The sequence below is a fragment of the Clavelina lepadiformis genome, chromosome 6 (genome assembly GCF_947623445.1).
Source record: "Clavelina lepadiformis chromosome 6, kaClaLepa1.1, whole genome shotgun sequence".
Lineage (NCBI taxonomy): Eukaryota > Metazoa > Chordata > Ascidiacea > Aplousobranchia > Clavelinidae > Clavelina > Clavelina lepadiformis.
Window position 1 is genome coordinate 7,872,946 of NC_135245.1, and position 27,778 is coordinate 7,900,723.

Sequence of the window (27,778 nt, forward strand, 5' to 3'; positions counted from 1 at the left end):
TGCTGGTGGTTTTCGGTGCAGACCTACCAATATTGATGCATTAAATAAGAGGCTGTCACTATTTCACTGGATAAAAATTTACGTTCGAAGGTCTTTTTCACAGTTGTTTGTTAATTTAACTTGGTAACAGGTTATAGCTTAGTACTTTTTAGCATACTCAATGACACATATTTCTCTAACCTAACTGCTTATTTTTGAAAACATTCTGCGCGACGTACGCCTGCTTACATTGAAATACTTTAGCCACTTTTTGAATAAGATTGTTCGAACTTTTAATGGGGAGTTTCAAATATGGACAGAAAAAGCTATTGTAAAAAGAAGCTGCAAAAGGCTACTTATTTGTGGATAAACAATTGAAACCGTTTTTTCGCTTCCTTGACTTCAATATCTAGAGACCTTCAGGAGTAGAAGGACAATGATTGTGTAATTACTGTCTACGCAAAATAAATTTCCTTTTTACAAATAACACTTTTCGTCCCATTGAAAGTGTGGCATGACTGGAGTTTCTAGTATGACGCATGGAAGTATGATAAACTGCATATCGTCAGTAAAATTATGTGACCTTAGGAACAATGTTTGCATTACTCGCAAGATATAAAATTCAAAGAACGTGTCAACTCCACTGGGTCAACTCAAAAGTCGGTCTGTTTTTGGTCAATTTCGATCAATCAGAGGTTTTTCGACAACTCGATTTTTAACTTATTAGCAGTACTTAAGACTAATTTTCACGATATTATGTCTCCAAAACTACTAGCGCTTCCAAAAGCCTGACAAAACTTGAATGGTCCGAATTTTACACATAGTTGGCTAAGCACAAAGGATGTGCGAGTTTTTCTGTAAGATGTATGTCGAGTTTGCATTCAAACCGGGCCAAATTACCAGAGCATCTGGTGTCAAGTGATCTCACCTACGGTCTACCCACATTCAATAACAACACATTAAATAAGATAAGTTCTCTTAATTAAATAAACACGCCAAACTCTCCCAGTAGATGTAATCAGGAAACGTCATTTCACTTGAACGTTGTAATAATTGAAGCAGAAATATGACTTCTTTCGTGAACCTAAATCAATGCTACCCAACTCTTTTAACTAGCAGTCATGTCTACTGACATCTTTTTTAATTACACTGGTTTATCAGAATAAATTCTTCTGAACTGACAATTTATGTCGGTCACAGAATACAGTTGAATTAGAAACAACCTATTTCTAAATTGCGTTTACAATAACCTCCAGGTAATCACAATGGCTCACTACACGGAATTCGTTTTGGCTTTGAAACATTTCAGCAGGCTTCGTGACCCGCCGGTTGAGAAGCGCTGATTTACGTCAATCGACTATCGTGATAAAACCAATTTATACCATATGTTCAGTACAGCATCATCACTATCAGATTTCGATTAACTATATATCCAAACATTTGCGTACGGCGCAAGAAAAGAACAAAGAAAAATTAGAACATGAAAAGAAAAAGCACTCTCAGAAAATTTTACAACCGCGTCAAAACTCAGTGCTGGGCAATCGCTCTTTTCAAAATAACTTCTCTCGCGCTTCCGCTCGTCAATGAAAAAAAGCGGCCATCGTGATATTGATCTCCCATATGATAATGAGAGTGTGTTTGATCTGTCGCTCACTTTCTTTTTAACAATTAAAAATATGTTCACTCCAGGAGATTTTCGAACACCAATCGCATTTCGCACCAATCTCACCATGCTTCGGCCCCTCAGCGACATTTTTCTTGGAAGTTTGCTACCAAAGGTTTCACTGTACATCTTCCAGAAATATAATGTTTATTAGTTTGCCCAAGGGCAGATTTGCCCGCATAAGAAATAGAGTTTACACACAATAAAAAATTCCGAGAAGACTACTTTAGTGAAATCATAAGTGTAACAAATGTTGATAACAACTAAGAACTGAGTGCCTGACCACAGTTGACACTTTTTGCAACCTCGATTTTACACCGCTTGGAAGAGCCCTTTTCGGACTGAAGGTAGGCCTACTTGGTTTGTGAGGAGACTGGCGAGTACTGAAATAATTGTTGCACCGGGTTGGGCGCGGGCGCAGTTAAATCGCAATCAATTAAACATGTTAATTTTATTTAACAATTGTTGCTTTATCTATGTCCGCTATCTTACAATCTATTTAACGGCATGGCACCTGACGAAGTCTGCATTCATTTACAGTTTACACCAACAATAATGTTTATGGCGTTTTCAGAAATAGGATTCACTTCTGGATTTTTAGTCATACATTGTTCAAAGAAACATTTCACTACGTAAATAAATTTTCACTACACGCGATTTAACTTGATTTAGCATCGCATGCGCAGTTGGCATCAAATGTGCCCACGTCTACGTGTTGGATCATGTTTAAACCAAGAAGTAATTATTTTGATAGAATCTGGTGAACTACAGTAATATATACAAAACTTGATTTGGGTGAGGTCTTGAACTTTAATTGAATGCGAAAACTTTTACTTGCCCAATATTAATTGGTATTCGTACTTTAATTCTGCAACGCAATGATAAAATTATTACTCGGACATACTATTTTAATTTGAAAGGAAATTGGTGGTTAAACTCAATATTGATACTGTAAAATGGTTTGCCAGGTTTTTTATATCATCACTGACGTCAAATAATACCGGTAGTAGATGTCAATTTTAAACTTCTTTCTAAAGGCTTTGCTTAAGCTACCAAATTCATCAGTCAATTCAAAATAAAGTTTGCCATTACGCAAAAGATCCAATCTAATGCCTTTAACAGTAAATGGACAAGAAACAGAACGTGTTGTGGTAGGAAATCTAACATTTATTCGTTCAGTAATGGCCGACAATATAGTGTACCATGTAGGCCGAGAACGATTTTGATGCCGTTTGACCTCTGTAATTCAAACATTGCACGTTTCTAGCCCTTTTACGAGCGTCCTTGCTTACTGGTTGATGCTCTCAGCCAAGATACGGAAGGTGTGTTACGTAAGGCGAAGATTTCCTAGAATTGATCACAGCCACTCCGTGGAGTATATTATTAATGATTAGTTTATGTACCTTGAATAAGGATGCAAACTTATTACCGAAACGTTTCTCTACAGCATTACGTTTTCGAAATGACGTTGGAAACGACTGTACTGTAAGTAGGAACATTTCTTTAATTCGATAATGTAAAAAACACAAATCAATGGCAAACGTTCGTGAGCGGTGCACTATATTAGCTCTGGATCGATTTGACTGTAGGTTTTACTAGCAACAACTAAAATGATCAGACTTCCATTTCACTAGCAAGTTGATCAGCTTTAGCCATAACTTCGTCAATATTTCCAACCATGTAGAAAGCACCCTCTGGTAAATGATCCAATTCACCTAATGAAAAATTCGATTAATACAGAGAAAAGTCATGGGAAAAGCTGTAAACTGTAAGCGCCGTAATTACCATCCAAAATAAGGTTAAAGCCCTTTATGGTATCTTTAAGTGTGACAAGTTTTCCGGGAGTTCCAGTAAAAGTTTCTGCAACCTACAAACATTAATATTTTTAACACTAAAGAGCAATAGCAATTTAAAACAATAAAATTAAAAAAGAAATTGTGACATAAGGCTTACTTGGAATGGTTGAGAAAGAAAACGCTGAATTTTGCGAGCTCTTGTTACAGTTAATTTTTCCTCTTGAGAAAGTTCACCCATTCCCAATATAGCAATAATATCTTGAAGAGATTTATGATCCTATGTACACACAAGTTTTATTGCCATGCTTTCACAGTCTATGATGAATGTGAGGAACTCTACCTGCAAAATTTTCTTCACCCTGCGAGCGCAATCATAATGTTCCAACCCAACAATGTTAGGATCCATAATTCGTGAAGAGGACTCCAATGGGTCGACAGCAGGGTAGAAACCAAGCTCAGCAACTTGACGAGAGAGTACAGTTGTTGCATCCAAGTGAGAGAAGGTTGTAGCAGGGCTAGGATCGGTTAAATCATCAGCAGGTACGTAGATAGCCTAAATGTAAAGAGTCATCAGAGTTTGAAACAAGCGCCTATTCTACAAAAACAGCGGATGTGAGTGCCATGGTTGTTTATGCTTGTTAGCGATCACAAACCTGAACAGACGTAATTGAGCCCTTTTTGGTAGTTGTAATACGTTCCTGCATAGTACCCATGTCAGTTGCCAACGTAGGCTGGTAACCTACAGCTGATGGAATTCGACCAAGCAAAGCAGATACTTCCGAACCAGCTTGAGTAAACCTGAAATAAATTCTTAAGTTTAAGTTTTCATTCGATTTACCGACTACATTTGTAAAAAACTTTTTTATTAATTTCATTATTTTCACCAACTCACCTAAAAATATTATCAATGAAAAGCAGCACGTCTTGTCCTTCCTCATCACGGAAGTATTCAGCCACGGTCAAACCTGTCAAGGCAACGCGAGCCCTAGCACCCGGAGGTTCGTTCATTTGACCATAAACAAGTGCCACCTTAACAGAAAACCATTATTGAACTCATGCCGTTGAAAACTAGTTAGAATTTAAATTTAATTACCACTATGTAAACAAAAAACAAGTCATAATACTTTCAGATTAAAGCTTAAGATAAGAGCTGCAGGTTTACACAAAATATGAAAGGGATTAACCTTGGATGATTTATCCTTTAATGAAATAACCCCTGAGTCTATCATCTCGTGGTACAAATCATTGCCTTCTCTTGTACGCTCACCAACTCCAGCAAATACAGAGTAACCACCATGAGCCTTAGCTACATTGTTGATGAGCTCCATAATGAAGACAGTTTTACCTACACCAGCACCACCAAATAATCCTAAAAAAAAAAGTATTGTGGAAGTGCTGATATAGGCGCAGTACTAAACTTAGAGCATTAGTGCCCAGTCTAGCCTAATGTTTGTTAATGTCGTAGCTAAGTTGTAACTTCTGTCTATTCCAACAATAATCATAAAAAATTAGTGATGTTTTGCGTTCTAAAAAGTAAGTTAACATAACATTTTTATAGCCTAAAAAATGTTCCGTTGTGCAAGTGTTTTCAGTTAACTGTAAAACCAACACTAATCAGAAACATGAACATACCAATCTTTCCTCCTTTTGCATATGGCGCAAGCAAATCTACCACTTTAATTCCTGTTTCCAAGATTTCTTGTGCACCACCTGTGTCAATAAGGTCTGGAGGCGGAGCATGAATGCCAGCAAAACTTGAAAACAATAATATGGTTTACTGCAACATGTCTTAACCAGAAAACGTCAAACAACCCAACTTACTGTTCAGTTTCAACTGGACCCCTCTCATCAATGGGCTCTCCAATGACATTAATGATTCTACCCAATGTTCCAGGTCCAACAGGCACTCTAATAGGAGAGCCAACATCAACTACCTTTTGACCACGAACTAAGCGTTCTGTTGAGTCCATAGCAATCGTTCGAACGGTGTTTTGGCCTAAGAGAGAATTGGTTATATGGAATGCAATTTGAAGTTAAAGCCAATGCCATAAAATTACTCACCAAGATGCTGAGCTACTTCTAATACCAGTCTGTTATCACGACCCTCGACTTCCAATGCATTGAGAATCGGTGGCCTTCCCTCCTCAAAGTGAACATCGACAACTGGCCCAATCACAGCAACTACCTCACCCTTCAATGCCCCAACTTCGGTTGGTTTAGCAGCAGCTTTGGCAGCATAATTTCCTAGCAAAAAATGCAGGAAATGTATTGCAATACGTTTTTTTATACAGTCTTCTTGTAAATAGAAGAATTCGGAACGAACGCTATTCTGTCGTATTGTTTTAATATTGTGCAAAGTAACATGACTAATAAATTCTGGGCTTATGCCAGTCGTAAAAATATTTTGCTTGCTTGACTATGAAATTGTGCAAACGAGAAAAATTTCAGTGTGATGACATGTATTGATGTTTTCATCTATTATAAATTTACACAACTGAATTGTCTAATTGAAAACGACATGGACTTGAACATTCAATGCGCACATTGATGAGCCTTGTGCGAGTGTGTACCACACTTTGCGGCATGGCTTAAAAGCGCTACTAAAAGTATCCTTAACCCAGGTACAAAGATCTGAAATCATGTTAGGGCATGTAATTAATCAACCCTTCAGTTAACAGGAAAATAGTTTTTCTTTGCAAGGTACCATTAGGCTTACTTGTTCGATTCCTATGAAACAGTCCAGATCGGAAATTCTGTTGTTTATAGGCGAGTAATTCCTCGCACACCAAGAGGAATAGCCATTTTACATACAATTGATCTTACAAAATAAATATTTCACCGTGTTATACCGCCTATTGTTGAAGATAGGCGGTAAGGTTAAAATAAGTATGCAAAAAGTTATTGTAGTTATATATATACAGTTTTATTGGAGTTGGAAACTATTATTTATTAACTATAAAATAGCTCGAACACACAATTTTTTCAGTGAAATAGTGACAACTTCATTTTTAATCCCCTGAGCAGTTAATAAGCTTTTTGATCTGGGCAACAGTAATGATTATTGATGTATTATTAACAGTACGATTTATATAACATTTCATTTCAATTAGATTAAATGTGTTTAAAAAATGCACAACACACATACAGAGACGGCATGTGCAGTGAATATTTCGCGTCTAGTGCCCAACTATAAATGACGTCCCAATGTGAGTAGCTAGGGTCTAGGCTAGTACACAAATGTATCCTGTGGTTATGCATTTGTAAACTAGACCCAATATTCCTGTAGTTTTATCTCAGGGTCAACAGTGGCATTGATAAGCATGACAAGTCAACGGTTATCGATTCGATTCCATTTAGTACTCGACGTACGATAAAATAGTCCTTAACTTATATGATGTAAATTGAGGTCAACACTAATCTGCAAAAGTGCCCATGTTTTTAAGTTGATGTGCATTTTAATTTAACCAGCTTTAAACACAAATCAACACTTACTATTGCTGACTACGCTTGATGAAGCAGCAGATGCACCGGTGAGTCCGCTGGACTGAAGAACCCTCAAGCAATTTCTTGCCGTGTTCAACATCATGCTTTATCAAATGATTCTTTACTCAATCGAAGCCTTAAGAGCAACGATTGCTTCAAGTATTACTAACTTTATTCCTGTGTAATACCACACAATTTTAAACCGCTATTTGAACGCGCTAAACAACAAACAAAAACTATTACACTTTTAAAGAAACTACCTTCAAACACCGCACATTTATAGCTTACCGGACTGGTATCCTTCCATAACATTCGTCACGCTATGGTGACCTTGCCCCTGTCAGTACCCTCGACGATCCCTACATGTGGACGTTTTGCAAACAAAGTTGGTCAACCATGAAATACGTTTGTTAGTATGAAAAAAATGGTTGAAATCCTGAGGCATTATTAGAACAAAAATTATAAATAAATGACATAAGATATTGATACAATGTACCAATAAATATGGATCGAAATTTTAAAATTGCACTGCGAGTAAATTTGCTAGTAAAACAAACTGGCTAAGCATATAATCTCCATATACATTTTCCATTTGTTGGTTGTGTATTATCTATGGCAGGGGTTCTCAACCTTTTTATAATTGTAAACCAATTTTGTTCTGAAAATATTCCGTGGCTCACTTCTCAAAGTTCAACTGAAATTGGCTATGTTCGGATAGCTGACTAATAAGTTTAGTAACCATTACTTTCCATCCTAAGGTCTGTTTCAGTTTAAAATGTTAAAACAAAACTAAAATAAGACATCTGACATAAGGAACAGAAAGACTAAGATTTCAAGAAATGGAAATGTAGTCTGGTAGCAATAGACATGCGCCCTATTGTAGAATGTTCCTGGAGAATGTGTCCGTTATATACGATAATGGAACCGTTATAAGCGAGTTGAAATGCACTTATGACATTTAATAATTCGATTGTGCACTACTCGTGTGAGGTATTACACAATGAACATATCTGTCATAATGTCCGCATATGCTGACGGTAATTGTTTGTATATGAGCGAGGACGATTGATGGTTGGTGACTTGTTTTGCTTCTGCTTCGATTGATGAGTTCTCATTTCTCAAATTTGCGTGACTATGCTGTTAGTTGCTTGATTCTGTCTATACAAATTACTAACTTATAAAGTTCCTGTTGATAGGTATGAAGTAAGTAATAAGATTTCTATGTTGGCCATGCTACAGCCATGTGCTTTCTTGGTTGTGCATTGTGATTCGTATGTGGAGTAATAACGTTCATGTTCAAGACTGTCTAAATACAAGAGATTCTGCCGAACGTCTTATCGACTTAGTTCAACACATAATATCACGAGAGTAGCGATATTAACATGGTGGCAGCGAATCCTGTGTTGTAACAAGTTGATCCTACGAAGTATACTAACATAGACCTACAATACTGTACCGTACTAGCCTATTTCCTGATAGTATCCATCTGCAATGGAAGGATTACGGTTACCAGAACCTCTAGACATACATTCAGCGTCTTTAGCGGAAGACTACCGACGTTGGAAAGAACAGGTAGAAGTCTATCTTATAGCCAGTGGAGCTGATGCGAAACCTAACAAAGTTCAGCGATCAACCATTCTTAATTGTGCTGGATCTGGTATGATAAGTGTAGCCAAACACTTCATTTACACAACAGGTCAAGACAAGGACGACCCGGCAGAACTGTTCAACAAAATGGCCGCATATTGCAACCCAAGGCAGCATGAGTCCCTTGAAGCATACAAATTCTGGAGAGCCACATGGTCAACAGGCAACTTTGATCACTTTTTAATAGAGCTTCGAAGTCGTGCAGAAACCTGCAATTTTGGAGACATGAAAAGTCGCATGCTGCGTGACAAGATAATCTATACTGTACCTGATAAGGTGCGCCAAGTGCTACTAAGAGAAAATGACCTCACTCTTAACCGAGCCATTCAGATCTGTCGTTCTTTTGATTCGTCCGGTGCACAATCGCAACAAATGCAAGTTGAAGATGGTACAGTACAAAATGTCAGTAGCAACAAGCATGAATATGCCAACAGAGGAACCCGTCGTCACACATCACTCCTGTCAGAGTGCAACTTTTGTGGTAAAAGCCATAAACGTGGAAAATCATTTTGTCCTGCGTATGGGAAGAAATGCGCAAAATGTCATGGTTTGAATCATTTCAAATCAAAATGTCGATCACGAGTTCACTGCATTGAAGATAAGCAAGCTACATTACGAGAGGTGGAAAATGAACCCGAACAAGAATTCTTGCATGCCGTGCACGATGGAAAAGACAGACTGACTGCTTTACTTCAAGTAAATGGTTGCACGGTACGATTTCAATTGGATACCGGTGCTGACGTCAATACCATATGTAAGAAGTATGTGCGATATACTCAACTCCAACCTTGCACCAAACAGCTGACAATGTGGAATAAAACCAAAATTAAGATAGCTGGTCTTGCAACGTTAAATGTCACCAACACAAAAACAAACGAGGTATATCCTGTATTATTTCATGTTGTTGACAATAATTTGAATTACTTACTTCATACCTATCAACATCCTCCTTTCTTTAAGTAAAGACTAACAGTGAGAAGGCTTTATTTCTTGCCACACATTATGCATGTAGCTTTCAACTTCAAGTGTGCCTCACATATATTGCGAGTAGTATGTTATTTCAGTATTTTCTGTGTAATGTTATTTCAGTATTTTCTGTGTGCTCATAAAGCCTTCTCACTGTTAGTCTTTACTTAAAGAAAGGAGGATGTTGATAGGTATGAAGTAAGTAATAAGATTTCTATGTTGGCCATGCTACAGCCATGTGCTTTCTTGGTTGTGCATTGTGATTCGTATGTGGAGTAATAACGTTCATGTTCAAGACTGTCTAAATACAAGAGATTCTGCCGAACGTCTTATCGACTTAGTTCAACACATAATATCACGAGAGTAGCGATATTAACAGTTCCCATTTTTATTTATTATCAGACACGAAGGCTTTCACCTTCGGGCAAAGCTTGCTGAATGTTACATCGCGCTCAGTAACACGTGAGACGGTAAAAGGGAAAAGAGGAGATTGAAAACATTGCAACAGTATAAATATGTGGCAAGCTAGTTCAAGCGAGGAAATTATCTGACGTCATTAAGGAAAACGCAAATTTGGTCAACAACTGAATTACGGGATTCTAAATTAAATTCCAAACATCTTGGAAAACAACTCGTGATTCGTGACGTAATCGTCACACACTAAAAAGAATAGGAAACCTTCCGGAATAGAATTTTCATCAGATATATACGGTTATTCGTTATATGCGAGGTCTACTGTACAAAAAACTGCGGCCTACTGTATGACAAAATAAAATTGATTCAACTGAATGATGAAATGACTATATATAAATGACTGACTATAGCCACTGACTGTGAAATGTCCATTGTTAGAGAATAAATGATGCAATGTAGGTGATCAAAATACTGGGCATGGTTAAAAATTAAATAGTGGAGCAGCGTGCACGGCACACATTCCATCGATCATGCTTTGTTTTCAAAAGCTTTTTTCAAATTAAAAAAAAAACTTTTTCAAATCATGACCCCGTTAAATCCGAAGTCCGTTAAACCGAGATCCGCTAAATCGAGATCTGTTAAATAGAGCGTTAACTGTACAAGAATGCTCTTTCCGCAAAATCAAAGAATTTCATTCTAATTCGAATCGAATTTCCGGCCCTCTCCCTATTTTTCCGTAAAATGAACTATTGTGGCACAAATAAAATTAAATTTTTCAACAAACCTAGCAATTTTTCAAATAACTCTGTGGTCCATGTCAAAATATTCCTATGGACCACTGGTTGAGAAGTTAGTTAGCAGCAATGGCAATACGGTAACTTATTTAATTGTGTCCATTCACAGTTGTCCCAAAAGGTTTCCATCTTTCTATTGTTCTTGGATCTACGGTATTTATTGTAGCGTCAGTGAGGGCAACATAGAAATGTTAAAGAGTTATGTCTATGACTAGCAATGCCCCACCTTGACAGTGCGAACAAAACCCGCGGCCCACTTCGAAATCATTAAGCATTAAACAAACGACAATTTCCTTGGTATTCTAATTTGGTCTGCAACAGACTTCTTGTTGCGCTATTTTTCTACTGCTTTCACTGCTTTATAATTTTCTTCAGCGAATATACGCTCTTATCGTTTCAGACGTGTTCTAAATTTTGCAATATCGACCAAGATATAAGGCCTTCAGCTACTAGTCCAGCTCCACTCATCCATATGTATCATTGTAACCCAAATAGAGCGCTTTATTGTCGTTTATAACAATGAAATTATTACCCGTAACGCAACAAACAATTTTAAAATTTCCGGACATTTAAGCATATTTTAGCATTTCCTCCCGGACGCAGTTTGAACACTAAAATTCCGGACATGTTCGGGGAAATCCGGACGTATGGCAACCCTAGGCTAAAACGCCCATCATAAAATTCCGGACATTTGAGCATTTTTTTAAATTCCTCCCGGACGCAAAATTTAACCCTACATTCCGGACATGTCCGGAATTTTCCGGACGGTATGGCAACCCATACTGAGTATGAGTATGATGTCATTTGCATCGCGTAGTTTGACTGACCGCCGTTATACAAGGTCTACACTTGATCAAGGCCATTAACCTTTAGGTTTGAATACAAACTCTGAGTTTTTTAAATGTTTTATGGAATTTAGGCTATACCTTAAGGCAAGACTGTGCTGTTTGGAAAGGCCGCGTCCTATTAAAAAGATTTAGAAATTAACCAACATTCATTTTACTTCAATTAACAACCATGCGCTTCGCTGGTAACACAAACGTCTTCATACCATACAACATTAATAACCAGAGAAGGCTTATGGGTCTTTGTTTTTTATGGAATCATCGCCGAGTTCATATAACTCGTGCAAAGACTTTCCTCTGGCCGATGATAAACATCATGATACCATAGCATATACCAGGGGTGGGCAAATTTGTTCAATGGAAGAGTCACTTGCGGAAAAATATAAACACCAGCGAGCCGCAAAATCAGTAATGATTGTCAATTTGGTTATTATACTATTAGTAGTCATTTTGGGATATTACTTTTTAACTAAAAGACCCATAAAAACATGTTGGTGAGGTGCATTTTGACAACCTTTGCCATAGAGTATACTGTAGAATCTGTGATAATTATATGAATTAATGTAATATAAGATTGTGTACGACATAGAATTCTCGTCTATCGAATCAGCGAAGCATAACACTTTGTGACGTAATTCATTGCTTCCCTGTTACTGTGCGTGCATTACGAGTCATCACTCATCACTTATCAGTCGTATGTTCAACGCCGCAACATGTCTGTATGCTGTTGCTGTCACAATGTTCTATCTTGATTTATTCGTTCAATGAAGCTTCAATATAATCAGATTATACAGTTGTCATTCGCGTGTTATTATTGCTGAAGTCTATCAAAGTTCACTGTAAAGATATACACAAGTAAACAGACTTTGTAGTGAAGTGGGTAAACCTTACAGCAGTGGTTCTCAACCTTCTGATCTTGGCGGACCCCTTTTGCTGCGGTCAAAGCAGTGGCGGACCCCTGAAGTTTAAGCAAACTAAGGGTTCTGAGACTGCACTTAAATGTTTCTTTGCTTAGTTTTACTTAATAGTCTTGGTGGCACCAAGTTGGTGCACAACTGCGCTATTCATTCAAAATAACATCAAACTATGCGGATATTTTTACTTAAAATCACTGTATCCAGCTGTCTTCTCGTATAATCCGCAATCTAGTGCATCACAATAGGCCTTCCCTGGGGGTGATAAATCTCAATAAGCTTTTGTATTGTCCCATCACAATAGGCAATTAAGCAAATGTTCAAGCCTATTTCAAAAAGCAATGATAAACAGCAAAAAAATTTTAAAAACTCGTACTATATGTTGCAAATTTCGAAGTTCTCACGGACCAACTGAAAACGTTTCGCGGACCACCGGTTGAGAACCACTGCCTTACAGGTTAAGGTACCATATACCACTTTTCATTACAAATCTATACCTGAAAACAATGTCGGAATCGATGTCTAGTGTTACGTCATAAACGAAATCCTGGCCTAAATAAAGAAAAACTACACAGAAACTTTCATAAACGGCACTCTTGGTAGCCTTTACATTTTTTGGAATTTTACGATTCGACTAGAAGAGCCACAAAAAACATGCCGGAGAGCCGCATGCGGCTCGCGAGCCGCAGTTTGCCCACGTCTGGCATATACCATTCGGTTGCTTGTGCATTAATAAATATTAACTGCCTTTATTTGGTCAACTGATTAAATTTTTATCAACTCCTCGTCGAATCGCATTTTGGCTCTGCCATGCTCATGCTGTGGGATGGGATTGAACGTGAGTCATCTTAACATTGGTAGGCGCCTTGCAGCCGTTAGCCTAGTGGTGGCAATTTTTTGGTCCGCAGTATCTTGTGTATTGGTCTCTGAACGGTCAGATCATCCTTCTTTGTCGTTGGTCTGGCTGTGAGTTACAACTACTGCTCCGTTACGCCTTCTAACACATTCGAGATCGAAAGCTTCTCTCTCGAAGTAGACAAATACATTCCGGGAGCACGAATTCCTCCTTGTGAATTAGTAAACTGCTTCTTTACCGAAAGCTCGGCCGGGCCTTCGTGCAAGCGTTGCACGTTCAAAAGACTCACACATTTACCGAAGTAATTTTGTAGGCGTACCGTGCGATAAATTGACTTGGGCTCCAGCCACCTTCAGACCTGGCGTTCTGAAATCTCAGCTGGTAACTTTTCTTAGTGAAGTTGTATCGTTTTTTGCAGCGCCACCATCAGATTATCGTAGTCCAGAGCCTCTCGTCTTGTCAAAGTCTCGATTTTCGAGTAGACATCCATCGCTTTGCCGGAAAGCAACGCGGTCAAAAGGGTCACCCGCCTCTATCTCCGCCACAGTATCACAATGGCGTACCTTTCGAGCCTTGGCAGGTAGTTATCCAAAATGTCCTTCAAATCAGCTAAACTAGAAACTTAGGACCCTTTGTAAGAGTGCGTGAGGCTTGGTCGTTTTTCTTGCTGCGACTCGCGTCTGCCCGAACCATCGTTTAGTCGTCGCGTCAATCAGCTGTCGTCATTTTTTCACTAAGAATGTAGTCAATGGTCTTCTTATTTTCGTTTAGCCCCAACTGTTTATGCACACCTTATGTTTGCTGGAGTTCCCCAGCAGTCTCAACGTACAGTAGATGCCACAATAGTTAACCGTATACGGAGTATAGGCTTACCGAGTATACTCAGTTAACTAACTATTCTGTATTAGCCTATATAGAGCTAATTGGGATAATGAAGCCAGCAGTTATAACCTTCCGTTGGCATTGAACTCAACCTAACTGCTTATAGAATTGAAACCAGTGAACTTCAGAATCCAACCCACCTGTTTTCAGAATCAAAATGAGCGAATTTCAGAATACAAATCCACAAAGTTTTTGAACCCAACTTAAAAAATTTTAAAACCAAGCAAATGTTTGTTTTCAAAAAAACACTTTTAATATGACTACATTTCGTTACAGCTTTTATATGTTCATGTACACCGGTGTGAAGATTAATTTTTAAGCATGTAATGGTTGTAATTCAATTTTTGGGTTGAGTTCGACACTTTAGTAGGTTTCTGAAATTTGGTGGATTAGGTACTCAAAATTGCAGGTTGGTTTAGATTTTAGAAGTTTGTGGTATTGGTTTATCGTATGAACATTGCATGCTGATGAAGATTAAATGGGTGGGAAGTCCAGTGAAGCCAAGCTTTATGCTCCGTTTCAGCCATATCCTCATGTGCTTTGCAAAGAGACAGACGTGTCCTCTAAATAAGCGTACAGCTAACCAACCAAGGCCAAGTTACTAGAACCTCCAAACCAAAGTTTTTTTAAAAAAAACTAATGCATATAACAACTTTTACTGTTTGACTGTTTCGTTTGAAAACTTGACCTTGAGTTTTTTTAGTGCATTTAACTTACATATACTGCGATGGTTTTACAAGAAAGCCAGGTTTCGGATTAAAGCAAACTGCAAATATTCTTTACATGTGAAGGAAGGAACATCGCGCACAAAGCAAGGATGATAGAAATATAACATAAACCACGTGTGGCAAACAACGAATAAGATAAATCGCAACAAGGAGGTTAGTTTGACATTGGACGATAATTACTTCATAAAAAAATGCTTTCAAAAAGAAATCGGTTTGTTTTAAGTTTTTGTTTCGTTATTAGAAGTTGTCTATGCACAAATGTCCAGCAAGTATCAGTCGTTGCATGATTCAGATTACAACTACAGTATAGAGCCTACAACAAACAAGCTTCACAGTCTTAAAAACAAAAGGAGGAAGACATGTCAGACTAAGCCTGTGAAACTATCTAGAATGCATGCTTGCAATAAGCTGCGCACATATGAAAGCATTCACTCTATCAACAAGGTTTTATAAGAAAAACATTATAATTAGCCTTCTGCAAGTAGATTACATATAAGGCTAACTACATTTCTCTACATTAGGTGCGCTTGAAGCAAAATTTGTTGTTTCATGGTTAAGGTCTAATACATGAAAACGAAATTTTATGGAAAAAGATGTTTTTATTATATATACTGTTATGTCAATGTAATTCCAGAAACATAGTAGCAATAACTTTGAAAATTATTTAATGATCCTCCATCACACCATAGATCCAGTTTAGGTAGTGCGACACCCTTGTGTACACGCCTGGTGTATCAGGGTCTGCGCAGCTGTACCCCCAAGAAACTATCCCCGCCAAATACCAGGATCCGTCCTTTCTGGGACACATTAGTGGACCGCCGCTATCCCCCTGATTAATTGTTATCAATGTACAAACATTTTCAATAAAAAGTAGTAAAAATATAGATTTTTTTATACTGTATAGGATTACTTCTTATAGTAGACTTACCTTACAAGCGTCAACACCGCCATCATCGTAACCAGCACATATCATGTCCTTACCGATTGCACTGTAGTCTCGTTCTACGTCATCATTTTGTCTGCATGCAGCATTTGAAAGTATAGGAATGTCACCTTGCTGCAAGTATTGCGGAACCAGGCCAGACAAAGCTGCAGATCAAACGAGAAAGCCACATTACAAAAGGTGTTTGTAAATTGGTATTGGATTTTTGTCTAACACGTGGAAATTATTTTGGTATTATTATACCCGTAAGCAGTCAGAGTTCTTCAGACCGTATTTTATGGAAAAGTACATCGTAATTATAGCACAAGTAATATGTTTCAATATAGGGTTACAACTTTATTTCTGTCCTGTTGGTAGTCGCGCTGAATGCGAGGAAAGCATTACAAAAATGAAAGATGAGTAACATTTTCTCTGACCTCAAGTTGAACTAGTAAATTGGCTTATATTTTCATAAGCTGTTCCAAATTAATGTCGAAAGCTGCACTCACAATTTTTTTGGCTAGCGAGCCACTTTAACTAGCCTAGTCAAAGAAATCATATAATAATGCTCTTAAACAAAATGCTCAACATACATGAATATAAGTTTATATGCCTCATGTATACTGAACATGCTTATATACAATATTCGCTGATTTTAAATAAAAAATGTAAAGAGAAACCCGAACATGATTAAAATCCAAAAATGTAAAATCCAAACGGAATGACGCTGTGCGGTCTATGTCCAGTGCCTTTGCGAGCAGTCTGTCGCCGAAAACTTCAACAAATGTGCTAACGACGTGGCACAAAACGCCAAAGACCTGTTATCTCTTGCTGTACATTTTCGAACACCTGTCAATAGTATAGTACAGGGCTTCTCAAACTTTTTTGTCCTCGACCCCTTGATTGGTAGTCTACACGTGAAGAACATCACAACAATTAACGCCCCATCACAAATGTCAAGTGTTATTTGTGTCATTGGCGAAATCATACAAATGTAAAGCGAATAAAAAAGTAATGAAAAAAGAAATCAATTTGTAAAAGTTAAATTTGTATTACAACCCCAAAATTGGGGTTGTGCCCATAGTTTGAGAGGCCCTGGTATAGTGTACCGTACAGCTGAGTGTCGTTGAGCAATATAGGTCAATTACGTTTAGCGTAACATAGCGTTGAAAGAATTTAGGTCTTACATAACTGCAGTGGGTATCGCTCATTACCTTTGAAGGCGTTAATTATACACAGTAAAACAAGCCGTGTCGCATTGCGTACAAGGCGCAAACTCACTTGATCTACCCCATCCGGCAATCCAACATTTAGATCGAGGAGGCGGGTTTTCTGTTCTTCCAGATGGAACACAAACTACCCCGGTGTAGTTGTCCACTGTAACCGGCCTGCTTAATTTTATCAGCGCTATATCTTTACGTGGAATGTCTATGTTGGTGAAGTTATTCGCAAGTGCGTATGCTATATGGGTCACTTGATTGGTATCATCGTGTCCCTCTCTGCTGTGCTGTCCTGACACAACGGTCCAACGGGTGTTGTTGTTGTGACCGTTTTGGATATCCCTAAATGTGTAAGTGGAAAGGATTGATCACAGCGGCTTATATTGTTTCAAAACGTTTAACGAGAAATGCATAGAAAAAAGTTTTCAAAAGCTATACCTTAAATGCAAGCAATGAGCCGCCGTTAGAACCCACTGAGGTGCAATCAAAGCACCGGAACAAAATTGCACGTCATCACTATAAAAAATCCACTAATTACGTTTCAGCCTTGTGTATAGTAGTTAAACCGATTACTGGTTAACATTTGTTTTACATCAAGTTTTGTGCGAAAATAGCTTACTCTCTCAGTTGAACAATCCAAGGCCAACTTCCTTTTCTCACGGTATTGCCACCAACTATTCTAAGCAGTGGTGTCACGGGACGAAGATCTGGTAGAACAGTAGGACTCCCACAATTCCAATTTCTTTTAAACTGAAACGATAAAAATATACTATGTTATATACTTTTATGTATAAAATAATATACTCTTTTATGGTTTTTGTGTGAAGTTATAATTTGGTGAATTTTGTGATTATATACAGTAGTTAGAAGTTATTCTTCTGCAAACATGTTACAAAGACGCCTTCACCACGCAAGCAACATACTGACAACAGGAAAGGTTGATTATATGGGTTTATTTGACTCACTTGGCAGTTCTTCCCTCCATACGGTGTTGGACAGGTACACTCGTACAGGCTGATATCACCAAAGTAATCCTGACATACACCACCATTTTGGCAAGGGTTATCGGTACAAGGGCTGTCGGCTATATTATTACAACGTTATTACTTATTAGTTAACGGCTAGTTACGACGAAAACCACTTTGCTTGTAGAATTGCAGCGAACAATTAAATAATAAATGGCAAAATAAAACAAGCTTTAAAACAGAAGAAGTTTTGATGATGTTAAATGATATACTAATCCAAGAATATTAGTACATAATAATAAGATGTATTGATGTATAATAATTGAAAAATGAAGCAATTCACCAGAAATGTGTATACCTGGAAGAAAACAGCGAGACGACTCAGTGTGTATTGTGTGATCATAACAACACCCATAAGAAATACAAGTTTCTGCTAAAGAAGGTCTATGACGCCCAGAGTTTTGCTGAGACAAAACATCACCAACATTGTTTTGCCGAAGACAGGGCATCCGCTTTCCCGCCGAAATTCGACATTGTGGTCGAGGTTTTCTCGGCGTTACTTTTCCATAGAAACAGGCAATGAAGCATGCAAAGAAAGTTACAATTAGAGAGCGAAAGAATGAATATCCATGTGTCCATGAAACATAATGTTGCCCACACAAGAGCGAATTAAAACTCTCCAGGTTTTGAAACCAAGGATTTGGTTTGATATTTAAAATAGGTGATCACGCAACCACTGAGTATAATCAGTCGGACTAGATGCGACTATTAATTAAATCGAAACAGGAAAACATCACTCTTAAAACTAAGCAACCCTATACATGGAATCATTGCGAGGTGAGGCGATAACTTTTCCTTGACTCCATAATGTATACACACTGTGCAGGCCGCAGGGTGTCCATAGGATTTATCCCTTGAGATGGGATACAAAACGCAGTGCTGGGCATAAAATTTGTTCCATTTCCCATGGATAGTGTTTTTAATATATGGAAATATAACAAGAAAACTTAGACTAGAGTTTTGTTTGTTTTTATTTTTAAACTGAGTAGGTATAAAGGTAAGTTTTTACATGGGTGCAATTGCGCATGGGTGCAACCCCAAAGAATGAAATTAGATGGGAAAATTACATGTTGCCATGGTGGCATGGGATGAAAATACAACAGAAAAAGTGTCCCATGGTCAATCCAGGCAACGTGCAATTTTACTTACGGTACTATTTCCTGCTAAGCGTTAAATTACCTAACTAATACTTTGACGAGCATTTTCAGCATACTGTTAATCATTCCTTGAGGCCTTTAAAACAATTGGAACACATATTTGTTCGCATTAATGAAACAATACGTATGATAGCCTACACTTGACACGGTCAAAATTACGTGAAAAATAATTACTATTCTATATTTTCATTGTAGTTCTTCCTGACAGGCAATATTGTTTTTAGGAATTCCATTGCTAAACAAGTTTGCAACGGAAAGCTTTTTTAATGATACCATGTTATCTCGGCGGTTTATCATGTTTTGTGAAATATTTATTGGGTAGACAGCAACAAAACTTTTGTTGAAGGTGCTTATTACGTCCAAGCGTCAAAAAAGCTTAACTTACTTCAAATGTACAATTACTTACGTTAAATATTGTTGGTCTACGGCTCTATGCTCTATTCAGTCTATTATGTTATATTAATTGTTAAATTTTGCTTTGTGAAATGTGTTTAAATTTTTAAACAATTTATTATCCGAATACTATATGTAATGTTGTTTTCTGTTAATAATAATTTAATCGTTCATTCAGTAGGAGAAAGCAGCGGCACCTTTCGTCTAAAATGAATCAGTATTGCATAAATGTCTTTGTACAATTACCTTAATGCCGCTCATTATTATTTGGTTAGTTATTTTTGGAAATAATAGCTCTCTGTAATCCGCTTATTACTAATGCGTGGACATGCTATGGAAAAAGGAATGTGATGCCTACACTTATAAGCTTACATAATGCTTAGCACTATGCAGTGGTAAGCATGCAAAGAGAATGGAGCAAGAAAAATATTGATAGGAAAAGAAAAAGGTAGCAAGGAGTTAAGGCAGTCTACTTCTACTTGCCACCTTATTAATTTGACACCGAATAATGGCGTATAGTAAACTATACCACACAGGCTTATGTGTTAAGCAACTCACTTTCTACACATTGAGGACTATTTCCGGTCCACTGCTGCTTTCGTCCGCAGAATCGTTTTCGATCACCGATTAGGACATGATTTGGCGGACAAAAATACATGCATGAAAGGCTGTCAAAAGGAAAGTTTGTGTAAAGCTGGCAACGAGATCGAACCTGTGCTGGGACGTCAATTGGGCAACCTATCACGAATAAATTTGTTGAAGTGATACACTATTTTTATGCCTTAGGTTAAGATTGTTTCTAATGTAGGCTAATATGTATATATATATATATATATAGATGAAGTAAAAACGGTATAAAAATGGAAAAAAATATCAAACTGAAGGTAATATCATAAACACTTTTCTGGCATTCGGCTTTTATTATTTTTAGTTCGTTTTAAGTATTCTAAAACTTAAATAGGCCTACTTCATGGTGGTTAAATCTGTTCATTTCTCCAATTTCGCATTACATAACAAAATCTGTATGTGGATGTTTAGAGTTGATTATAGGATAGCTGCTATTTTGTATTTGACCACAAAACACTACTGTAACCTCAAGCACGCTAACAAAAGCGTTCTTGTAATATGGCTTGCTTGACTTACAACGCTAAAAATAAACTAATCACATTTTCATGTTTTATAGACTATCACAGGTGTGGGGAAAACGAAAATACTTGTTTGTTTCATTGTATGATTTCACTAATTTTAAACATGCTGTCTACTGGTGGTGGTCGGTCAATTCAACCCATAGATTTTGGTTGGGCCATCATGTTTTTAGTCGTTTTGTTTTAATTGTGATGGATTAGATTGTCTGTGGGTTAAATCAACCCGGAACCCCAAGTGACAAAGGTATAAGCTGCCGATAAAACGACAGTGGGTATATGAAATCGTACCTGCAGCTTTACACGGTACATAAAAATAAAAGCAATTTAATATTGCAACGCACTGAAGTGCTACAAAAGCGTGTATATCTGTGAAAGCTTCCACTGGCTATGAGACGTAGTGTCTGAGTTTCATGTCATGCTGAGAAAGACCATTCACGTGATGTGCACTTTGTTTGAACTTTTTTCTACATTTTTTATGATCTTACATTTTACAGTACAGTATTTTACGGTAAGTACCATTTCAAGTTTCAATTTTGAATAATTCTTTATGTCAAGCAAACGTTGTTTGTTATTTAAGCTGTCCTCGTGTAACTTATTTGCTTAAAATAGCTCACGATAACAAAGTACCCAACAGCATTTAGTGCACTTCCCTGTTCTACGCAGTGTAGCTTATAAAACATTGTTTTGTAAAAGTTAGTTGTATAGGCTAAAAAAATTACGAGAACTAATGCTATAAGGCATGTATACTTTGTAACAGCCTACATGGCTCAAATGATCAGATCAGCATATAGGTAGTTTAGTGGAAAAACAAATTGATTTTAGGAAATAAACCCGGTAAGGTTTTGTTTTTCAAGGTTAGTGAAGGACCGTATGTACAAGAGCGTGTTTTGTGAAAATCAAGAAGCATTTTAACTTCGATCTCTGTCGGGAATTTTTGTTGTTGATGAAAACAACATTTTGAGAATGCTTTGAATAATATCTGGATAAAGCAAACTTTTATCGGAGGCTTGAGAGCAAGAATGAATCCATTCATAAATTTATTTTGCTTTTCTCTATAAACAAACTATAAAAAGTGTGCCGCTGTTTTCTTGCTTGAATTGTTCCTTCTGATTGGTTATCCAATGTGATAATAGCTTTATTTGGAATACAAACGAAAAACATGTAAGTTAATGATAATCTGCTACATGTTGACATGTTGCTGTGGCTACCTGACCTAATGCAGATCGTAAATACCCGCTTGTAAGAGACCTTTTGTCTGCCTATATTTATCGTCCTCGTTATCTCAAATCTACGACGTAGGATGATGCACAATGCACTTTTAAACGACGACCTTACCACAACCTTAATCCTTCATGACAAAGGACGTTTGTTTCAAGACTGGTCGCACAAGTTGATTTGTTGGTTTACGGTTGCCGTGAAGGTATTGTATTTGGAAACAAGATTATAAAGCCAACGGTTTAACATGTCAACTGATCTCCCAATGTTACCATTTCATAAAAGAATGCTTTATTGTTAGCATTGCAAACATTTAAGAAAACACAATACTCGGTTTATGGAAAGTATACGCAAATCTACATGCGAAAGTATAGGTGCACTTAAGATATTCATTGTCATTTTAACCAAACCATGTCACTTTGTATATTTATTTTGGTTGTTAATATCCTTGTTTTTAGTGTTAGAAAACATGTCCTCTACATCTTCCAACAGTGTAGTTGTTTCGTTGTTTGTGTTATTTTGGCCTTAAGGTTGTTAAACTTAGGAAATATTTTATGGATTTGGTAGCCATGGTTATCTACTATCCTATAGCACAATTCTGTTATCGTTATCTTGCATGTTTTAAGCCCTTGGGCTTTGCCACTTTTTCCTGCTCGTTAATTGTTCGTGAGCATGTGTTTTATTGTGCTATAACTACCACGGTTAGCACCCTAACTTTCGCTCTGCATAGTAAATGGCGAAAAATAAACAATGCAATACTCACCACAAACTAATCCAGCAGCACTAAGTTCTTTGGGGCAAGGAAGAGAATTCTCACCATCCCATCTCTCTGCTTCACATTCATCAAGTGATGCTTCATTGCCACGACAATTTACCTGGATGCATCAGAGTCATACCAATAAACGTTTGACAACGGTAAGCATTAGATACATAGCGCTTAATCATTATTTTAGATATGTTGTGCTTTTCCTGAAGTTATTAACCTCCTTGTAGAGAATTAGCAGTCGTAATTATGGGCTGTTATTAGGCGTTAATATAATTACGGTTCTCTTGCAGAATCCTGAGAAATATTTGCCACAGGAAGGATTAGTCACCAAAAAACTGCTGAATGGCGGATGCATAAGATATTTAATGTATTTATGTACGAAAACCAAAACGTTATATAGCGAATATGGAATTACGTAAAACCTTCAGCACATTGTCCCAAATTAAACTATCTAGGATCAAATCCGACAGTGTATCAAATGCGCTTCGCCTCAAAGCAAACAAATATGTAAACAAGTTCTGACATATACAGCGGGCTCCATTGATGGTATCAAAACTTTACGGGGAAAGCGTTCATTAAGAACACCATAAGATAACGGATGTTGATGCGATAATAAACAATCAACGAAAATCTATCTTTGCAAAATTCTATCTTTTATAGGGAGAATAAGTGTCTGATGTTGAGCTAATTCAAGTATTTCACATTCTATATATCTTTGATCCAAGTTATTTACCAAATTCATTTCTTTCGTTATATTGTATTTTATGGAACAGTTTTAGTTTTAGATCAATAGATCGTTAGATAATTTTCTGTTTTGAGCAACTGGCAAAAACAATACTGTAAATGGAAGATTTGTGTGTTGTTCTATAAATCTATAATATAAGTATAATAATCAAACTCTGTAGTAATCCATATTGGCAACAGTGGTCGACGAGCCCTAAACTATCATCTATATACGGTGGCTGGAAGTTACAGAAGCATGATATGATGTACAACAATCGAAAGAACGAGTTGTTGAAGTGTACAATGACAAGATCTGTTTTAAGTTGACCAGGTATAATCTCATTAAACTACTTGTGGAAAGTAAAATCTGTTTTGGAAAACATTTTGGAATTGTGTACAAAACGGCCAGTTTATATCTTTTTGACAATTTTTCAAAGAAAACTTATATACTTAGACATAAAATGAATCGATACCTTTGACATAGCAACTTGATCGATCGGTCTTCCGAACTCCATTCTTGGACGAGGAATCACGCCGCCTATTTGGAATCCGAGTTGACGACAAACTACTGTCGCGTCTTTCACATCCCAGCCAACTCCGCATATTGATCCCCACCTTCCTTCTGGAAGCGAGACTTGCACTCTTCCCATGTAAGGAAGATAACTCCCCGCCAACCTAATTCCATTACCGCTGTTACCTGGAATGAAAATGGAAAGCGAGTGCAAACAAAAGAAAAGGTTCATATTTTCATAAACCTTTTGGCGGAATTTTTTATTGACAAGCTGCTTTAGCGCTTTGGCACGTTGACCATATTTGTATAGAAAAGTGAGGAGTGTTGTCAACTCATGACCTTCTATGCTTTTTCCGTTAATCTTATGTAACCAGTGATCATTTGACAGACGGAAATAAACACTGGACAGCTGCAAACTTGTAATAATTCTTCGAAATCGCGCAATTTTAAAAGAAGGCGCGCGTACTTGATGAGAGCTGATCTGGATTAAAAGTACGTTTGCGACATGACGTCAACAAAAAGTTGAAAAAACAGCAAAAACTTGCTACGATTGTGATAAATTGACTTTATAACGTACAATGTTTAGATCAGAAGGCTTAGTAAGGTCAAAGTAGCGATCAAAGCTTTATTACGTTTTTAAACAAAAGGTGCGTCCGGCGAAAAGTAAAAGCTATGGTTCTTATCCGACACTACCTTTATACATGTCAGTTATGTGGTCTTATTGCAGTTAATTCAAAACACAGTTAACTGAGCTCAGCGCAGCAGCTTATGTAAATCGTATGTCTTAGGAAAGCTTGTCGAAGCAGCACTTTATAAAAAGATTAAAGGTAAACTAAGCAAGTTTACCTTTGACAATACTTTTACCAACATTTTTTAAACGTTTTATTATTCAAGCGAGATGTGTTCAAGCAACCGCAAAAGTTAAACGCGACGTGGAACAATACCAGTAATTTGAAAAAAATATTGATTTCTATGTAATTGAGTAAAACCACTTACCTGACGGAAAGGGATCAAAGAGAAATGTTCTCAGTGCATTGCTGGTGTCCGATTCGGAATGAGAACGCGAGTAAATGTTCCAGGATGTCAATCCTTCTAACGGGTCGAAAAAATCTATAACGTTTGAAACAGAAGATTGTCTTGTGGGTTTCGTTTTAGCCTTTGTCACTTTCGGTGCCTTGACTCGTATTGGAGTAGACTTTTTGGGTAAAATTGGTTTCCCGTTTACAAAGATATTTATTAGCTTGCCAGATGATCGGCCTTTATTTGTATGTGTGTTATTTTTGTAAACATTGTCATTGCTTTCTTGTTTTCTAATACTATCACATTTAATAAAAGTTGTTGAGAAACAAAGCACCAGAACTATTGGTGCCACTGTACGGAAAATGACCAAACGAAATGAAAGTGGTTTTGGCGACAGGAAGGTTATCATGGTTCCAAAATATAAGCGATGCGCTCGTCACAGAAAATAGTTGACTTCTTACCAAGGGGGAATTTCCCTAAAAATTCACTCTGCGATAAAACAAATGACATATCACAAACCTATCACTTAGATTTAATTGAATGTCCAGATTACATAAAATATAATGCAGACAGAAAAGCTTGTAATGTACACAAACATCGAGATACCAAACATAAGATTGGTCAATGTTTTTAAACTTTAACATATCTAACATGGTAAATATTTGTATGTATGCAATCGTAATGTTTGAATTTGTATGTAAACAACACAAAGGTTTCTTTTTAGTGATTAATCATTGAAACATAATATCGAGTTCTTCTATTCAATATTTTTACATTTTTAAAAGTTTTCAAAGTCATCCAAGATGTTAATAGTATGCGGCAATCATAATGATATAAGTCCATAAAAGATAAAACATCTAAATTTAAGACAAACAATTTGACAGAAGGTTTTACTGTATAGGTTGGAACTATTTCACCGGAAAAAAATCGTGCGTTCGAAGCTATTTTTTACAGTTTGTTGTAAACCTAACTTAAATGTTATAACACAGTAACCTAAACATAACCTAAATCTACCTTTTAATGTAGATCTAACTCCAATAAAACCTTAAATGGCTAAAATCAACTTTTTGCGTACCCTTTCTGCTAACCTAACCGCCGGTCTTTAATAACAGGCTGCGTGACCTACATACGGTGAAATAGTCACTTCGTTTACTATATCATAAAAAAATTGATTTGACAAGACTGCCCAAATTTCGGCGTTACTTTCCTCCATCATGTGCTGATCACAGAACAGTATTTTACGCGGTAATAGATAAAGATTGTGCGTGTGTTCTAACATATACACACACCGTAATAAAGTCGCACTTATCACCAAAACTTTTGCAACATATCATCAGAATCCTGCGGTTAACGTGACAGTGGCTTATCGGTTATAGGCCAAAGCTGTAATTATAGTTTCGTCTATTTTAGCGCAGATGATAGTGGTTTCATTGAACTTCGGCCTAGCGATGTTTACGATACTCAATTCAACACCAGCCGTAACAAGCAAATCAAATAAAGTTCTGTGCAAGGCACAATAACGTTAATATGCACTAAGATGAATAAAAAACATCGCAGAAATTTCGATACCACGTTGGCTGCAACAGCAACGGCAATATTGATGTAGTTTGAATAACTCTAAGTTGACCATCGATATTTAGTGAAACTATAGTGTACATACATTAAAACAAAATTACTCTTCATAAGCAAAATGCCTACTACGTTATATTACTCAAATGTATAAAATTTCGGTTTGCGGCTACCTATACTTGACTCCGTGGAGATTTCTAAAATCTTTCCTTTCTCTATGCAGAGGATAGCTAGAAATTTTCACCAACAGACCTAACGATGGTTTGCTTTTTAAACCTTAAAGTTAAATCTTCATAACCTGAAACTTATACCAACAAAATGAACTGAAAACGTGTTTTAATGCGTAGAGAACGGAGTGTTAATTTTTGATCAGCCTCCAGGCGTACGTTTGCGGAATAAAATTACGATACACGCTCACAACTTATATTTTGTTGTATACACATTAATACAAAACAATTGTCACCAATGTGTGACGCTTTTGTACTTTTAGTTTTGCTATAAACGTCATTATCTGCGCTTAGCTAACCCAAAGCTTGTGTAAATCTAACACTTAGTGCGCAAGTGAAATGACGCGATTTAACAGTATAGTTCCGAAAAGCAGCTAGCAAACTTCAAAACAGAAACAGGTGTCAACTATGTCCGAAATTCACACACTGCTTGCCCTGCATTTGTTAAATTTGCTCAGCTCTTGCACCTTTATATACACGGCCGGTTGATGTTTATAAAACTGCTTTTGAAAAAGGCCCGAAAAAGTTAATTGAAAGATCATTGAACTTCTTCGAGCCTTACGTAAAGCCGTGGCTGATCTTATTACGAGTTGGCAAACATACATAACTTCACTGTACTTAAAATAAGAGTGTCGCCTTTTGCCGGTAAGATTTTATTAAAGCCTTAATTTTTGTTCCTTCCAACATATATGCTTACATTTCTTGCTTATATAGTACTGAGATGTGTCGCATTTATTCCTGCCAAGCAATGGAACATACCAAAGTTTGCCTGATGCTTGTTCCTGGCAGTCTCTGCTGTTTGCCAAAGACAAACACGTTTGTACAGATTTCCTTGGTGGAAAATTGTAATCCGGCCATTACAAGCAGTAATCTTTAACACACCTACACAAGAACACGCATGGCAATAAGCAACATTTA

General features: G+C 37.1%; 3 protein-coding genes and 1 long non-coding RNA gene across 5 annotated transcripts; 2 read left to right on the forward strand and 2 right to left on the reverse strand.

Annotated features, from left to right (window-relative positions):
• Positions 1 to 3,123: 3,123 nt before the first annotated feature.
• Positions 3,124 to 7,147, reverse strand: LOC143462468 (ATP synthase subunit beta, mitochondrial-like). Its single transcript, XM_076960653.1, has 11 exons — positions 6,931 to 7,147; positions 5,500 to 5,682; positions 5,260 to 5,434; positions 5,071 to 5,192; positions 4,623 to 4,807; positions 4,331 to 4,467; positions 4,092 to 4,236; positions 3,779 to 3,991; positions 3,596 to 3,715; positions 3,428 to 3,509; positions 3,124 to 3,357 (listed from the first exon to the last, which is right to left on the reverse strand). Exons 1-11 carry the CDS (start codon positions 7,022 to 7,024, stop codon positions 3,257 to 3,259), a joined length of 1,557 nt encoding a protein of 518 aa, XP_076816768.1. The 5' UTR covers positions 7,025 to 7,147; the 3' UTR covers positions 3,124 to 3,256.
• Positions 7,148 to 8,165: 1,018 nt separating this feature from the next.
• Positions 8,166 to 9,987, forward strand: LOC143463180 (uncharacterized). The gene is made up of 2 exons (XM_076961584.1): positions 8,166 to 9,447; positions 9,937 to 9,987. Exons 1-2 carry the CDS (start codon positions 8,413 to 8,415, stop codon positions 9,970 to 9,972), a joined length of 1,071 nt encoding a protein of 356 aa, XP_076817699.1. The 5' UTR covers positions 8,166 to 8,412; the 3' UTR covers positions 9,973 to 9,987.
• A 5,008-nt stretch (positions 9,988 to 14,995) lies between these two features.
• Positions 14,996 to 27,766, reverse strand: LOC143461753 (neurotrypsin-like). Of its 2 annotated transcripts, XM_076959610.1 has the most exons (11): positions 25,041 to 27,766; positions 24,007 to 24,230; positions 22,808 to 22,919; positions 20,243 to 20,422; positions 18,433 to 18,633; positions 18,075 to 18,193; positions 17,729 to 17,859; positions 17,548 to 17,625; positions 17,171 to 17,451; positions 15,896 to 16,056; positions 14,996 to 15,796 (listed from the first exon to the last, which is right to left on the reverse strand). In XM_076959610.1, the coding sequence occupies exons 1-11, from the start codon at positions 25,471 to 25,473 to the stop codon at positions 15,632 to 15,634; spliced, it is 2,085 nt and encodes a 694-aa protein (XP_076815725.1). In that variant the 5' UTR covers positions 25,474 to 27,766; the 3' UTR covers positions 14,996 to 15,631. The 2 variants fall into 2 exon arrangements, with proteins under 2 accessions (XP_076815725.1, XP_076815726.1); XM_076959611.1 differs by lacking the exon at positions 18,433 to 18,633 and having other exon boundaries at positions 25,041 to 27,745.
• On the forward strand, positions 20,876 to 24,124 carry LOC143461755 (uncharacterized). Its single transcript, XR_013118075.1, has 4 exons — positions 20,876 to 21,337; positions 21,684 to 22,959; positions 23,716 to 23,864; positions 23,988 to 24,124. It is a non-coding gene; the product is annotated as an uncharacterized LOC143461755 (long non-coding RNA).
• Positions 27,767 to 27,778: the final 12 nt, after the last annotated feature.

What these genes read in the sequence shown, in the direction of transcription:
- LOC143461753 (XM_076959610.1), bottom strand. Translation starts at nt 25,473, where the DNA reads ATGATAACCTTCCTGTCGCCAAAACCACTTTCATTTCGTTTGGTCATT. An exon ending in TGCCGGATGGGGTAGATCAA is followed by an intron (nt 16,057 to 17,170) that starts GTGAGTTTGCGC and finishes TTTGATCTGCAG; the next exon opens with CTTTGTCTGGCCTGGTTCCG. An exon ending in GCGGTGTTGACGCTTGTAAG is followed by an intron (nt 15,797 to 15,895) that starts GTAAGTCTACTA and finishes ACAATTAATCAG; the next exon opens with GGGGATAGCGGCGGTCCACT.
- LOC143462468 (XM_076960653.1), bottom strand. Translation starts at nt 7,024, where the DNA reads ATGATGTTGAACACGGCAAGAAATTGCTTGAGGGTTCTTCAGTCCAGC. An exon ending in GCTCAATTACGTCTGTTCAG is followed by an intron (nt 3,992 to 4,091) that starts GTTTGTGATCGC and finishes CTTTACATTTAG; the next exon opens with GCTATCTACGTACCTGCTGA. An exon ending in TTCTTTCTCAACCATTCCAA is followed by an intron (nt 3,510 to 3,595) that starts GTAAGCCTTATG and finishes TAATGTTTGTAG; the next exon opens with GTTGCAGAAACTTTTACTGG.
- LOC143463180 (XM_076961584.1), top strand. Translation starts at nt 8,413, where the DNA reads ATGGAAGGATTACGGTTACCAGAACCTCTAGACATACATTCAGCGTCT. An exon ending in CCAACACAAAAACAAACGAG is followed by an intron (nt 9,448 to 9,936) that starts GTATATCCTGTA and finishes ATTTATTATCAG; the next exon opens with ACACGAAGGCTTTCACCTTC.